General features: G+C 35.1%; 1 protein-coding gene across 3 annotated transcripts in view; it reads left to right on the forward strand.

Moving 5' to 3' along the window:
- Positions 1-3,487: 3,487 nt before the first annotated feature.
- RAB28 (RAB28, member RAS oncogene family) overlaps positions 3,488-16,820 on the forward strand; it is a 120,318-nt gene continuing 106,985 nt past the window's right edge. For all 3 annotated transcript variants that reach the window (XM_011984130.1, XM_011984129.1, XM_011984128.1), the window contains exons 1-3: positions 3,488-4,356; positions 8,881-8,977; positions 14,007-14,095. In XM_011984130.1, coding sequence (XP_011839520.1) covers positions 4,282-4,356; positions 8,881-8,977; positions 14,007-14,095 — 261 coding nt within the window. In that variant the 5' untranslated portion in view covers positions 3,488-4,281. The remainder of the gene's footprint in view (positions 4,357-8,880; positions 8,978-14,006; positions 14,096-16,820) is intronic.

Genomic DNA, 16,820 nt, shown 5'->3' on the forward strand with positions numbered 1-16,820 from the left:
GGCCACTATTTAGCCTTACTCAGACATTAGTCCTAGGATCTACATCTTCAAAATTGTGAAGTAGTGCAAAAAGATGAAGACAACTCATGGATGACACTGGATTTGTTAAGAAGATGTCAGAGACTGGTAGTTTCTGAAATTAGTTTCTTCCCTGATTCATTTACCATTTTCCCACCTTCATTAGTGATGAATAGTAATGTTAAGATATTTTTACTCTATTTCATCTGTCACCTGTTTTACTCTCTTTTTAATGTACCAGAATCTGAAACTGTCTTGATGATTTACTAAATATCTGTGTCATCCTTATATTAGTTATCTATGGCTATTGTAAAAAATTACCATAAACTTGGTAACTTAAAACAACTTAAATTTATTCTCTCACAGATCTTAAGGCCGTAAGTCCAAATCAGTGTCACTGCACTGAAATAAAAGTGTCAGCAGGGCTGGGCTACCTCCAGAAGCTCGAGGATAATTTGTTTTTTTGCCTCCTCTAGCTACTAGTGGCTGTCAGCACTCCTTGGCTAGTGGCTGCATCATTCCAGTCTCTGTCTCTGTGGTTATATTGCCTTCTCCTTTTATGTCTGGGTCAAATCTTTCACTTCTCTCTTATAAGGATACCTGTGATTGCACTGAGGGCCCACCACATAACCCTGGATAATCTTCCCATCTCAAGATCCTTAACTTAATCACATCTGAAAGATGCTTTTCCAAATAAGGTTAACATTTACAGTTTCCAAGGATTAGGATCTGATATCTTTACGTGGCTATTATTCAGCCTACACATCCCTCTACCAGAATGTAAATTCCATGGGAACAGAGCCTTTGTACGTTTTTTTCACTTCTGTGTCTTCAGGGTTTAGAGGAGTTGTGAACAAGAATGCCTGGTACATAGTAGGCAGTCACTAAATATTTGTAAATTTAATTACTTTTTTTTTTTTTTTTGAGACAGGGTCTCATTGTGTCATCCATGCTGGAGTGTGGTGACACAATCACTGCTCACTGCAGCCTTGACCTTCCGGGCTCAAGTGATCTTCCTACCTCCGCCTCTGAGTAGCTGGGACCACAGGCACCCACTACTATGCCTGGCTGGGTAATTTTTGTTTTTTAAAGTTTTTTTAGAGACAGGATCTTCCTATGTTGCCCAGGCAGGTCAGGAACTCCTGGGCTCAAATAACCTTCCTGCCTCGGCCTCCCAAAGTGCTGGGATCACAGGTATGAGCCACCATGTCTAGCAGTCACTGAATATTAATGAATCACTTTGATCATCTTCCTGTGGAATGGGGAGTTTTTGTTTTATTGAGAAAGACATACCTATTACCATTAGCTGTAATTTATAGTGACAAGTTTTGGCTTATCATCAGAGATAATATTTTAATAACCAGGCCTATTCACCTACAGGCCAGGTTGTTTCATAAAGGAAGAAACTCCTTGAATGTGGATGTATTCAAATAACATTTGAATAATTATCTGTTAGAGATGCTATAAAAGATATTTTATACAATGTCTAGAATTCTTATAAACCTTTTGTCTATTATTTTTAAAAACATTGAAGACCATTCCTCTAATTTTTGACCCCGTTAAGGGCATTGTACATGACAATCCACAAAGATATACTCTTTTTGGTGGATCAGCTCTATTTTTCTTTAGTATGTCAGAGTATCATACTGGAAGCTCTCAATGCTAACATGGTCCTCCTCACATAGAAAGTTTTTTTTTCTTTTTCTTTACAGAATGGCTCTAAGTCTTTAAATTATAACTTTTAACCCAGAAACTTACCATATGTGTAAAATATGATCACTAAAATAATGCAACTTTTTGTTTTGTATAACATTATCCTATTGATGTGCCCATATCCAAATGAATGTCTCTTAATCAAAGCAGTCATCTCAGAAATTGATGAGTGAAAAATGAGAAATTTTCTTCTAGACTTCCCTTCATATAAAATCACATATGAAAACTAGGCCTATGAGTTTAGCTAAATCTAGTTTTTGGCCAAAGCAGTTATGTCGGTTGGAATTTTTTTGTTTGTAAGTAACAAAATACACTGCCAAGGTACCTTATTATTATTTTCCATAACAAGAAACCTAGAAGATAGGCTGAAAAAGTGTAGTAGTTCCAAAAATCCTGTTCTTACCCAATAATAACAGCAAAGGAAAGGAGGAGGAGGACTCTTCTGTATCTCTCCTTTTTTCTTTTCCTTTTTTTTTTTTTTAAATAGTGGGGGGAGGGTTTTTTTACAAATGTCTTCCAAAGGACACTGTCTTCTGTCTCATTAGTCAGGTGGATCACATAGCCATCTAAGGAAGACTGGAAAAGAAATTTTCTTGCATTTTAACTGCCCTTATGTACAAGAAGGGGTTAAGTCTGTCCCCAATGGAAGTAGATTCTTCACACTAACAAGTACATATCCTCTTTCTTCGAATTCTTATGAACAAATCTGGTGAATCGAAAATGGGTGGTGGCAATGGTGGTGGGGGACTGGGGAAAGAATTGGGTACTAATACTTAACTAGGTACCTATAATTGTGGGCTAGCCCTACCTGCAGATGATGAGACTGAGGTTCTACATACAAAACTTATATAAGGTAAATTGGGTAGAAAGTAGTGACGCTTCCAGCACGGATCGTCATCTAATGATGATGGTGACGATGACGGTGATAATTACACTGGTTAATATTGAGCGCTTACTACACACCAGGCATTGTACTATCTACTTTATGCTGATTATTTCATTTAATTTTCAACCCTACAAAGGCAGTAGTCTGTTTTATAGATGAACAAACTGAGGCTCAACGACATGTATCTAGTAAACCTGTGATTAAACTCCAGTGTTGCCTCCAGGTCTGGGCATTTCTTTACACTGTTCTGCTTCCCTGTTCTAATGCCCATATGGTCTCCAAGACTACTGCCTCTGGGCTAAGCACTTTGTTAACTTAAGATACTTCATCTGCTAAATGGGGATAATTACACTTTATAATTCCTAAGAGTAGTAAAGGTAATAATAAATTTAAAGTGATTAACAATGAAACAAACATAGCAGGACAGCATTATTACTTTTGAACTTATCTCACTATATTGTAATTTTCATTTATGCCGTTTACCTACGCTCCTGGACTGAGATTATCCAGGGCAGCAGTTCTTAAATGTTTTGGACTCAGGGCCTCTCTATAAAGAATTACTGTGACCTCCAAAGAGCTTATGTTTATGTGGGTTACACCTATGACTACTGCATTGAAATGAAAACTGAGAAATGTTTTAAAACAACAACCACAAGCTCCCTTAGCTGCCAGAGATGACGTCGTACACAAAGCATATCCTCCAGGAAACGGTATACTTGTCTGTATTATCATGAAAATTGTTCTGAGGTCATCGGGATTTCCTGGGGTCCCTAGACCATACTTTATGAGAACTGCTGCCTTAGGGTAAAGATGGGGTGCCCGGAGGTTGGCGCTCAGTAGCGTTTGATGAACGAACCATGGGAGCCTGGGGTTGTTCAGATGAGGAAACCGAGAGTTAAAGGGGCCGAAATAAGCAGCGCCAGAGCTCCACTGTATTCACGGCCGCTACTGCGGCATCCCGGCAGCCTCGGCCCTTAGCAGATGTCCCCTCATCCGCCCCGAGGCACCCTCTTCCCTAGTCTGGTTTTTCAGGGGCCATTTCTGGCGCGCCCCGCCAGGCTGCCGGCGTCCCTGGTGCCCGGAGACAGGCCCCGCCCCGCCGCCGGTCCTCGAACTCCTGGCTGCCAGGCAACCCTGGCGCATAGCCCGGGCGTCACTGCTCCACCCCGTCAGGCTGAACCATTCCCTTCAGAGACTTTCTCAAGAGGGAAGGAGAAAAAGGAACTTGATGGAACGCCTGAAAGCTGTTCTGCTGCCGTTTTCTCTCCTTAATTTGAACGAACACTTCTTTTCTTCTTCTAGCCAACTACCTCCTGAAGGGCAACGCAGCAATTCGCCTCTCCCGCCAGCATGTCCCCCCCACCAGTCCAGGGCCGCGAGTAGTTCGGCTCGTCAGGGAGGCCGGCGGTCGGCGCCGGTTGGCTCTGAAGCGGGGGCGCGCGCCCGACGTGCGCGTAGGGGGCGGGGCCGCGCGCAGAGGGCGGGGAGGTGGGCAAGATGGCGCCTGCCGAGTGATCCTCCTCGGATCCCTCCTGCCGGCGCGGAGACACCGGGGCGGGGGTCCTGCAGCCGCTACCTCCCTTCCTCCTCTCCCCCGCCCCCGGAGCCTTCCTCCTTCCCTTCCCCCCTCCACCTCGGGGGGCGGGCCTGGTTCTCGGGACACCATGTCGGACTCTGAGGAGGAGAGCCAGGACCGGCAACTGAAAATCGTCGTGCTGGGGGACGGCGCCTCCGGGAAGGTCAGTCCTCGAGCAGGCCCGCCGTCCCTGGCCTGCAGGAACCCCGGCGCTCCCCGGCCTCCTCCCCGCCGCCCGGCGTCGCCTAGTTACCCCAAGCTCTCGGGCTTCTAGGCCCGGGCCCGTCTGGTTGTGTGGCCTGAGGCCAGACACGAAATGGGCGCTTGGTGAAGGCCGACGCTGTCCAGCTCCCCCTTACAAAAAAGTCACTTCCTAACTCGCCGTCTGGATTGCGAACTCCTGCAAGACTCAGGCCAGCCTTTCAGCTTCCCGCCTCTCAGGACTGGCAGGGATTTGCCAAGGCATCTTAGCTCCTCTTACTTGTAGTCCAGGTCACACTTGCTCCTCCCCTCCCACCCCCTTTACCGTTTCTGATGCTTCCACTGCACCGTGAGCCCCCAGGAGCGTGACTCTGGGATCAGTATTTCCCGGGTGAGAATAGGGGGCTCCGCCACTTAGTCGTCGAGTCATTGGAGGGCAAATTGCTAATCAGTTTGAGCTTCATCTGTAAGATGGGTATTGAAAAGGGCCGCCGCAAAGGGAGAAATGTGAAAATACATATTAAATGTGAAAATACACATAAAACCTTTAGAGCACAGTGTCCACTCTATACACGTTAGTTGCTATTTTAGTATCATACCTGTTCATCACCTCTGTTTCCAGCTCAGCACTCGGTACAAGCAGTCGGTCAACAAGTGTTTATAGAGCTCCTGTTATGGGCAGGATGCTGAGGCTAGAGCTGCTTGCGTGACAGAAGGGATCCCTGGTCGAATGAATGAGAGTATCAGGCAGCATCAGTCTTATTATCTCCTAGGCAGCGGCTCCTACCCCAAGGTTGTGAAACTCCTGAAATGGACTGAAAAGTACCCGGTGCTTGCTCTGGGGAGACGGTCCATAAGATCTCAGAGAGGTCTGTGATCCCTCCACCAACAAAGTGAAGAGCCTCTACCCGGATGCCTTCTTACGTATGCTTCTGTCAAAGGCGCCAACACTTTCTGGGATTATTGCTAAAGTTTATCTCCCCTCTACTCCCCTCCCTTATCCCAACCATAATCTAAAGAAACCCAGGCTCTGTTTCCTGTTTAAGGCTTCACATTTCCCTGTTGCTGGTCGCAGTTTGGACCCTGGTTTCTCTGGTGACAACTTCTCTTTGCATCCTCCCTGGCATAGCTGCTTCTGCCTTTGGTTCTGACATTTGAGTTTCGAGGTCCCCTGGGAAAGATGTAAAATTTCATATGCAAAATTTGGAGTATTTTGTTGTTTTTTTTTCTTGTCTTCTTGGATCCTTTGTTACAGATTTTTAAAGCTGAGGAAAACAATATGCTATGATTACATTTAAACTTTGGGGGAAGAAAGGAACTTGGGGTAACTTTTCTTTATAAAGTATATTAACTTTTGTATACTTAGTAAACTTTTCGAATGAATGAATTGCTATAAATAAATCATCATTGTTTCTAACACCTTTATTCAATAAAAAGTTTGTTAGATTTTTATAGTTTCCTCGTCATTTAGATTTTCTTTTGAAGGCCGTCTACAGTTTTGGCTCTTAAATTTTACTGTATTCAATTCATAACTGTTCTTATTTCCCTTTTAAAATGATAATGACAACGCATAACATAATACATTTGTAAAAAGACACAAAAATTGCTGGTTATCCTATATGCTATCATAATTCTTTAAACTTTTGTTCATTTTTCTAACGGTATTTATTGTACATATATTACTCAGTGAAATTTGTTCATAATTTTGGGTCTGAGTTTTTTATTTAACCTATCATACACGTTTTCCCTTTGTTGCTAATTTAGTGTGAATAATTACAGTTTTTTATTTCTGTTTAAAATTTTTTCTGGTATAGGACAGCATAATTTTTTTCACTTCCATGTTTTAGAGTTAGTATTATCATTCTGCTTCAAAGGATAACAGTAATATTTTTTATGGTGCTCTGACTTAATCTTCATCATCTTGCCTAAATAACTTATTTTAAAACTGTAACAGTTTTTTCTAATAGGAACTTCCAGACGCAGACATCTGACACCTAACCTTCTTTCATTATTCTTAAATCAAGAATTTTTTTCTCCATACCCTATTAAGTTCTCAAATACTTGGCAGCCACCAACATTCCCATTCTTTTTCCTTTATTGTTCTTTTCTTTGTGAACTCAGCCTCTCTTTCATTCTTATTTGTATCCTGATTTAACTCTTGGCTCTTTTTTCCTAGCATTTGTTTTTCCTGCTCAATCTAACTCTGAGCATTTTTCAACACACTGACAGATGCAGTAGAGTATTGAGATGATGACTTAACAGTTTCTCCAAGAGAAATTTAGCTCCTCCCTCCAGTATCACGTGTTTCTATTTCTTTCCTTTTCTGATTCATATTTTTTCTTTTATTACATAATCTCTTAAGAGCTTTTTGAGGCAAAATATTCATTTTTTTCTGTCTTTCCAGTGTTTGTAAATGTAGTATGGTTAAAAAATGTTCATAGAAATTTACCAAATCAAAAATGTTAGTAGAAATTTTCCAAATCAAAAAATATAAAGATTCAGATAAAAATATTTCTGATATGGAAGCTAGTTGTTCACTTAATACCTGTAATTAAGAAGGATATTTATAGAGTGACTTGAGAAATTATTGAATGTGTAAGATTGCATGCAGTCTAGATAATTGAAGAGAAAGTGACCAACACTGGTTCAGTTGATTCTCTGTTCAATTTTTATCTCAAGATATTAGGAGATGATATAGTAAGAACTTGCTTTAATACTCTGTATGTTCCCAGTAACCTGTATTTTTGACAGTTTATACTCGATTCCAGTTGAAAATCCCAACTTTATATTTGCCTCAAAAGTGTGAAAGCAGGGCTTTCAAAATCTAGAAGTCACTTTTTCAGGAAAAGAAACTTCCTTAGAAGTTTTCTGAATACTCCTTAATATGAAAATATTGAACTCTGCGGTTCTTTAAAATGAAAAATTATCTCAAATGACATTATGTGGCTGTTACACATGCCTTCAGTTTCTCTTTGACCTTTAACTATCAGTCTATTAAATATTTTGAATTACCTGTAATAATATAAGTAGTGATAGTTATTTTTTTCTAGAATTCTGAACCTCATCAAAGATAATTTTGTGGTGTAAGTTAGATAAGGTCAGTAGAATAATATAGTGTAAATGAGAAACAAAAGTCTGTAAAAAGAAATACCTATCTTTTCAATTCTGATCTCTCAGTTTTGATATTGTTACATGTGTCAAAAATACAACAACTGTGTTTGTTGCTAGATGTCTAGCAGAATATCCTTCACATGGTAGTGCTCAACAAATACTTGGCCTTAATAAATAAATCTTAGAAATTTATTACAAATGCTGGGTGTTTAAACACAAAAATATTTGGAATTACGGTGTCCAAATTGCCATTTGTGTGAAAAATATTGTTCTGTGTAAAAGGAAATTTAGATGAACTTGCTAAAAGGAATTGAAGTTTGGCCAAATTTTCTTTTGCACTGTTGTACTACTTATGTCATAATGAACTGTAATCAGCTGTCTTAGAAATTTTATCTTAGTTTCCATTATTTTAAGAGTTGACATGTAATTTTAACTTTTAAAATAGAAAACAGCTATTTTCTCTTAACATAGAGAGCCTGTCTTGAAGAGCATAAAAGCCAAGTGAAGTTGCCTTTCTCTTTTTTGGAGGAAGTTTATAAATAAAAATAGTGCATTTAAAATGTTTAAGGATTTGTTGAGTTATTGTTATTTATTTGTTACTAGAAAATTCTTCTTTTGCTTTGATAAGAAATGATACTTTAAAAAGAAAACTCCAGAGTTTTTGACTAAAACTTTGAGTTTCTATTTAAAAAAATGTATATCTGTTCTGGTTATAATAGCTTGTGACTTCTTGGCATTATGGTTCTTGGATGGAAAATATTCATTTTGTCTGCTTTATATTAATCTTCAAAATACCAACTTCTTTATTTAAAAGATACATATTGTCACAGTCATTCTTTAGGGTCATTTTCAATTAACATCTTTAAAAATAAAGAAAAATTACACATGATACTTTTCCTGTGGGGAAAAGAAAAATTCTGTAAGCAGGTTTCTCCCTCCTTAATTAATGCTTCTTATTATTAGCTGAGGGCTCAGCTACCCTTAGAATATTTAGCCTCAGAAACTGATCTAAGTTAGATAAGATCTTTAATTATGTTTTAAAATAATTCAGATCTTTATTATTATTATTATTATTTTTTTCTGTTGATAACTCTCAAATTCTGATTTTCAGCAAGGAAAAGGATCTTGACAAGCAGGGGATTTAAAGAGATCTAACCCATTAGTTTATTGTCCTTACCGATAGCTGCTGGCAAGTGAAATTTACCTGGTGGTGTTAAGTCTCTCCCGGCCTTGTAACTGATTAGAACGACTTAAAGTTGCTTGTTGGATTAATTGGAGTATACATGTTAAGATTGCTTAATAAGATTTAGTAGTGGTCTTATGATTCCATTTCTTTAATGAATTAATTTTGACATTCTGTGCGTCAATTTTTTAGACCTCCTTAGCTACGTGTTTTGCTCAAGAAACTTTTGGGAAACAGTACAAACAAACTATAGGACTGGATTTCTTTTTGAGAAGGATAACATTGCCAGGTAAGAGACTAAAAAGTCTTAACGTAGAAGATTATAAAAAAATCTTACAATAAATACCATAAGAAAGAAATGTGTAAAATTTTGGGGCTGTTTCTACATGAAGATGTATAGAATCAGTATATTTATCTTAGGGAGGTTAACTTTCATCACAATCTATCATGAAGGCATATTGTCCACGGGTGTGAGAAAAAGTTTATATACTCTCCCACTCCTTCCCTGTTTTTGGCTACTATACATTTTTTGAGGATAAACAATGGTTGCTTATAAAATTCTGAAAAGCTTTTAAAAAATTAAGTGCTATACATTTGTCAACAGATATTGTATTAACAAAATGTGAAAAGATTGGGAAGGATTATTTTTAAAAATATTATTTTGATTTGCCTCTACTTTAGTTTTTTTGTTTAAAGTTGGAACAGAAGTATAATGTAGCTATGGAACTTCTGTGCTCTAATATGTGAATGCTGTTTTATGCAAGGCAGCATGAAATTGCTGGCATTTAATAGACCACTAAAATTTAGGGTCCCTAGGCACTCATAAAAATACAGTTTGAGCATTCAAGATGTTTCACTTCACCATGCAAAGAAACTATTTAGATGCCAGTTGCAGCACATTTTGTGGGAAATACGGGGAAATAATAACAAAGAAAGAGTGGTTTATGTTTTAAGTTAGTTTCTGAACAATTGGGGCTTTAAAATGCTGTCTTTTTAATTTCAATGGTTAAATTATATGTTTAAAGTATTTTATTAAAAGCAGTTTATCTTGATTGACTTTATAAACCATCCGTCCCTCTCCTCTGTGAGGAAGCACATTTGGAGAAAACAGTTGCAAGTGTAATGTCAGATTCATGTACTGAAATGTGAGTGATATAGTGGGAAGGGGTTTAATACATTCCAATTATTATTGAAATATGTTAACCTCTCAGACACCCCATCTATCAGACAACTCCCCATGAAAGTTTTAGAGTAGCTAATGAAAACTCTTGGTAATGGAGGTATTCTTCTTATCTCCTTAGTAATATACTTTGTTATATTTTGTGATGGTTTGTATTTGGCTACCAGTGAAAAATAGATTAGGAGATATCCCATGAGAAAAAAAATAATTTCAATTTTTCCATTACTGGGTTATTGTTCAGCAAGAGGTTTAAGGAGAAACATATGCGTACTTTGTTTCATTTGTATTTTCTTTTAATGTATCCAAAACTGAAAACGTCATTTTAATTTTATTATTCTTCGTCTTACCGATAATCTATGCTGCATTCAGAATTCTTAATAGCAGTCACTAGCCGAATACATACACAAATCACATAATATAGAGGCTGGAAGCTTATTTTTGCAGCAGTTTTTTTCACAGATGCCAGTTGTACGCAGAGAGTCTCAATATAATATTTTGCTATTAGCTATTTTGTTTTGATGCTTAATTTGAAAAACCACCACACCAACTTTTTGTCTCATTACTTTTAATATTTCTCATTTTTTAGTTGAAAAACTTAAATAAAGAAACAAGTACCTACTCAAATATTAAAAACAAAGACTGGTTTTTAGACATTTCATACAGGCGATATATGTGATGATTTCTGACCTGTAGCACAGCACTACCAATTTAAAAATTTTGATTACTTTGTAAAAAATATTTGATATTCTTGAAATCTAGATTAATAGTATAATATTTTAGACTTACACAGTACTTAGGTTAAAAAATGAAATTAGGGCATGTATACTCTTAATGAATGTATATTTTAATTTTCCTAGTTAAGTTTTTATTTTGATGGTAAAGTTCCAGAAAAAAAGTTCTATTTTTTTTAAGGCAGTTGGTTTTATGCTACTTAACAGACTCAAACTTATAGTAGAAATTTCAGTAAGAAAAAAATATTTTAATTATTTTGTTTTTATATAATTAATAAGTATATTAAGAAATGAGGTGAATAAATTACAAGGTTTATAATTATTCTTTATATACTTTAAATTCATTATAACTGTCAAATGTAGGATCATTAATATATCATTAGCTGAATAAAACATTACAGGTAGCTTTATTGAATTTATAGCATAGTCAGTGAATCTAATATTTGTTAGTAGTCTAGTAAGTCCTCTGACCAGTTAGATTGTTAGGGGTGTAAACCTCCTGTCCATCTATTTACATTCTCTTCATGCAAGTTTTCAAGATCATTACTTTGCAAATACTCATCCATTTTAGTATATTTCATGATCCGGTATGCTGTATAGTCTGGATGCAACCACTGTGCAGATTTTACTGCTTAAAATAGTGTATCTGTTAGTCAGAGATTCTGCTGATAGAGCTTCTTAAGAGTCTTAGTCAAATACTTTCAGGAAGCTTGTGGGTACAGTCCAGTAAACAGCGTTCTACTGTGAAAAAGATTTCTAAGTCTTTAGTACAAGAAGTGGGCAGACTTGTGTTTTTAGTTCCATCTTGACTATGCAGCACTTTAAGTAAGGTTAACCAAGGCACCAAGTGTACTTTTACAAGGTCACTGTTGAATCCTCTTGGTGGCTTTAATTCATACCAAAAGCAACTTACCTGTGTTTTGTCACCTCATTTATTTTATTTTTTCTTCTAGTTACATGTCATTTCTTACAGAGGAGCAGGAATTTTGTAGCATTCTGGGTTTGGGATTAGATTTCTGACAATTTCCTTAATGTTCTGTATCGGTTAGAAATTTGTATTAGATAGATTCTTGATTTAAACAAAATTATAATATTATTTGAATATTCTTATATAGCTTTATAGGTGTGTCATCTTGAAAATATACTAGGAGAATTCATATGTTTATGCCTGCAAAAACAAAAATGAATATTGATTTGAATCATATCCTCATGCGATTTTGCTCCTCAAATAAGGAATCTACATTTTATGTTTAGCTTTATGTGTTAATAATCCTAAAATTAAAATATGGAGTTAAAAATATATTTCTAGATATAAGAAGTAATATGAAGTTAATATCATTTGTTGAAACTGTAAAGATAGTAATTTTTTGTTAGCATTCTATATTAGTGGACTATCAGTAATTCGTAGCTATTTTTATTTCTGAGTCACTATAATTTATATGTTTAAAAAAACAGGCAAACACTGACAACAGAGTTTATTTGGAAAGGCATGCATTTAAAAAGTATCCTCAACACATGAATATGGGAGACAATTGGATAGATAGATGATTTAGGGTCTTGATATGATTGTAGTCAGAACTTGAAAACATGTAATGAAGATCATGTTCCTGAAATTGTAGTCAAAGTGTTCACAACACCTCATTCAGATAGGATCTGAATATCAGAACTTAAAGAAGAAAGCTTTATATTTTTTGTTGTGAGGTTAAGCAATAAGGACTATTGACTCTGAAAAAATGGGATTAAACACCTTTTAGTGCTTATTTAGTATTGCCTAAAATCTTCCTCTGTAAAAGTTAGTATTGTTAAGCACTGTCTTTTGAAGTAATCAAATAACTCTAAAGAGTTGTGCAAGTAAAATGAATAGCCTACTGCCTGCTTAGGGGTTTCTGAAACTATTATATATACTTCTTAGTGATGGCTAGCCCTTTGTTATCTGCTTAATTTGAGACAGCATTATAGAAAAATTATTTCAGCCTTGAATCTCAAAAAATTTAGATTTTTAAGAAATTCGATTTGTGTAAGTTTTTGGACACATCTTAGTCTGTGACGTTTTGGTTTTTGTATTCATAGGGCTTTAAGAACATTTTGGTCATTAGTGTAAGTGTAGAAAGTATGTGTCTGTAGGAATAATGGTGGTGATAAAACATTAGCGCTCATTAATGCTAATGGAAGTTCCTCGTGGAAATCCTCTGCACAGTGGCAGACGGAACAACCTATGTTTAAATAATGGAAAGATTGTAATACAAACTCACCAAAATTTAGAAAACTGTGCTGGTTAATCAAATGTCTTTTTCTTTTCAGTTGCATAGTTAAATGATATGACTAACTGTCTCTGATTTTAGTGTTTTATGTTGGCGTATAAATGTATATCTTTATAATCTTTTTTTGAAATGAGATCATTTTTCAGTTTCTAACGTTTTATTTTATATTCTTTTGATTTGCAAATCATTCAGAAAGTGCTAATTGAGACTCTGGAGAAAACTCCATAATCTTATGAGGGATATAGTTTAAAATGTTCAACTAAATAGCATAGTTTGGCTTTTGTAAGCATACTCATCAGTTGCATTGAGAAGAGAGAACACCTTATCTCATAAATTTTTGTATCAACCAAATATTTTACAAAATGCATGAAAGGATTTTAAAGATTCCCTTTTAGAATGCTTTTATAATGCTCATAGGGGAAGATGATTAGTTACACTATTTTATGAAGGCTTGGAAGTATACATAGTTTGTTTAAATGGAAATGCTTTGAACAAGTTTGAATACATTGTAATATTTAGTGATATACATGGTATGTATCCTACATTTGTTCTGAATAGGGCTATCAAATGTGTTTCTATTTCATGGGTTAAATTTGAAAACACAATTTTTTGGTTATGTTTGCCATATCCTAGAGTAGCTGACAATCACATTATAAAAAGATTCATTAATCTGAGCTGAAATTATGGGTGCATTTTTATAGTTTGCTATTATTCCATGAGTTTTAGAACCCATAGAGTTTAGAACCTACAACAAAATTCATATATATGATTGTATGGTTGAGTATTTAAAGTTTCAGTTTTTATTTCTAAAGTACATTTCTTGCTCCATGGATGTGTGTTTCATTCTGTTCTCTAAGAAAAACGTTTTTCTAAGGCTTAAGTTTATAAATTAAAGCTTACTTTGTTTTGTTTTGAAAGTGATTGTAAATATGGTCCCATGGAAATGGAGTAAAAGGATAAAACTAGATTCTCCACTATGATTTCTTTTGACATTGTTTTCACAATTCCAAATATCATGTGAGCCTGTACATAAAGGCAAATTGGGCTCAGTTTCTTATTGTGACTTAGTATTCTGTGATACTGTGTCAGCTGTTGTATTGTTACTTAATTTTTTTGATATTTTTATATTCATTTTTTATATTCTAGGAAACTTGAATGTTACCCTTCAAATTTGGGATATAGGAGGGCAGACAATAGGAGGCAAAATGTTGGATAAATATATCTATGGAGCACAGGTATGATATGAATTCTGATTATTCCAGTATTGAAAGTATAGCATTTAGAAGCACATATGCAAATCTACACCCAAATGCACATACACACACATATACTTTCTTTCTAACTTTTTATCTGATATGTAGAGAGAATAATTTTATGTTTGTGCTAGTCCTTTGGTTTCATTCTCTCCAAATTATGTTTGGAATGATTTGGGTGAGGGAATAGGAAAACTCTTTAACAGCTTTCGTATGGTATTTATATTACTAGGTGTTATTGTTAGCAGTTCAATAAATGCAGTGATAAATGATATTTTGATATTTATTAGCTGGTTTGGTTATAGTGACTACTTTCAAATAAACTGAATGAAAAATACAGGGATGAAAATTTAACTTCATTTTAAGTTACAAGGACTAAAAGCATATCTATTTGTCTATATTTTTGTGTAATGAATATTGATAGCTTTTCAGATTTAATAGACATGTCAATATTTTCTATCAGATAACTAAATATGACAGTGTATATGTGAAACACGTACAATAATTTATGATAATGCTGTATTTTCAGAAGAAAATCCATGTAGAGCAAGAAAAATGAAAGTGAAAAATGAAAAATGACCTGAATAATTACATAAATTTGGCCACATGAGCTTATATTCTCCATGAGCTTATATTGATATAATTTATAAGATTTTAAATAAAGTTATTATACAAATAGAAAATATACAGGGTGGTAATATACTTTAAAAAGTTAATCATTTCTCTCTGAGCATGTTCACTGAAGAATTGTCTTTTTAATATTTGGCAGATTGCTTTTGATTAAATGACACACTTTAGAAATGCAGTAATACTATTGAAAGTAATCATCCGATGAAGTAGAGAATATGGTATATAGCCAAATATTAAGTACGTTGTGCTTACTGAGCTCTGTATGTAATACTTGATGTGCTATTTCTTTATTTTTGCTTTTTTAAATTAGTGTGTATCTTCTATATCATCTGTGGACATAGGGGTAGTAGTAAAAATTTTTAGTTCTTTATTAGAGTTTGGTATTTTAAGTGGGACAAATATAACTTGGTTATGTGGAACCATGTTGCTCATAATAAATGATTCTATAGGGTGGAGATATAGTAGGTTAAGCACTGCTGTACAAAGTTTGGTTCATGTCAAGTACCATTGCCTTGATTGTGGATGAAAAATAGATTCTGATTTATTTTATAAAATATTCAGAGAAGGACAGTATGGTTATAGAGGCTAATATGGTTCTGAATCACATATAAAGGCCCTAGAGTTTTGATTTTTTACATTGCTGATATAGAGATTTGGCTCTTAATGCTCTTATCTTTTATACATGGTTCTTTGTCTCCTGCAAAATTTTTCTGTTCACATTTATAGCATTTTCATCTGTGGTTAAGTGACTTGATATTTTATGCATGTTCATTTTTCTCTTAAAAAGTACATCTCAGAATTTTGTGTATGGCTTTTTTGTTTTATTTATTTATTTATTTTTCTGTTTTAAACTGATTAAAGTGGATACTAAGCTAGATAAAACTTGCTGGACAGAGATTTGTGGGAAGCCACAGTTCTTGTTTCATTCATGTGGTTGATAACATGGGAAAATAACACTCTTATCTTTGTTCCATAAAATCTGTCTATAAGGCCACATATAGGATTTTTAAGAAAATGAAGATTCGATCTAACTTCTAATGAAATTTGACTCTTGGTGTCAAATGGAATAGTCTTTTATGATTTATAGGTGCAACCAGAGTTAGTGGAGAACAGGAGGACTTTATGCATTTCAGGGTAAATAATAATATATAATTCAATTAATACATTTTTCTTTCCTTAAAAATTAGGGGAATATTATGCCCATGTGTTGAATTCTATTAATTCTATCTTCAAATCATTAAAAAATTTATTATCTAATTTATTTAAATTATTTAAAATTTATTACTATTATATAAAAATTAATATTGATGTGAAATTTGTGTATTATAAAGTTAACCATTCTAAAGTGTAATAATGAGCTATACGCAGTGGCTCATGCCTGTAATCCCAGCTAATTGAGAGGCACAGGTGGGAGGATCACTTGAGCCCAGGATTTTGAGGTTTCAGTGAGCTGTGATCACACTACTGCACTTCAGTCTGGGTGACAAGTGACACTCCATCTTTAAAAAACAAAATAAAGAAAAAATAAATTATATAATCAGTATCATTTAGTGTACTCACAGTATTTTGTGACCATTTCCTTAAGTCAGTTTTTGACAGTATATATTTTATGTTATAACAAAGCTGCCTACGATCAGCAGACATTAATGAGAACATTGGTAGACATTTCAAGAATTTCCATCTTTTTTGAAAGTCCATAAGTTTAGTAAAATGTCTTCATTATTTTTTAAGGTACTTTATTTCTTGGGAGAAAGTGAATGTTATATTTCTTAGAACTTGTATAAGGTTTCTATCTTGAAGGTACATACTGACTTTTTTCTCTTTTGGTAGTGCGTTTTATTGTTTATACTTTACGATTGCTGTGACACTTATATTCATGTACTGTGTTTTTATTAAACAACAATGTACAGTATTTCTGAGAAATTCATGAATCTTTCTATGAAATTGCCTGACAAAACTGGGAATTCTGAGATGATGAAATGAATTGTTAAAAATAGATGATAGGGCATGGGGGCAGGCACTTGTAGTCCTTGCTACTTGAGAGACTGATATGGGAGGATCACGTGAGCCCAGGAGT

The sequence above is a fragment of the Mandrillus leucophaeus genome, unplaced genomic scaffold (assembly GCF_000951045.1).
Source record: "Mandrillus leucophaeus isolate KB7577 unplaced genomic scaffold, Mleu.le_1.0 Scaffold261, whole genome shotgun sequence".
Lineage (NCBI taxonomy): Eukaryota > Metazoa > Chordata > Mammalia > Primates > Cercopithecidae > Mandrillus > Mandrillus leucophaeus.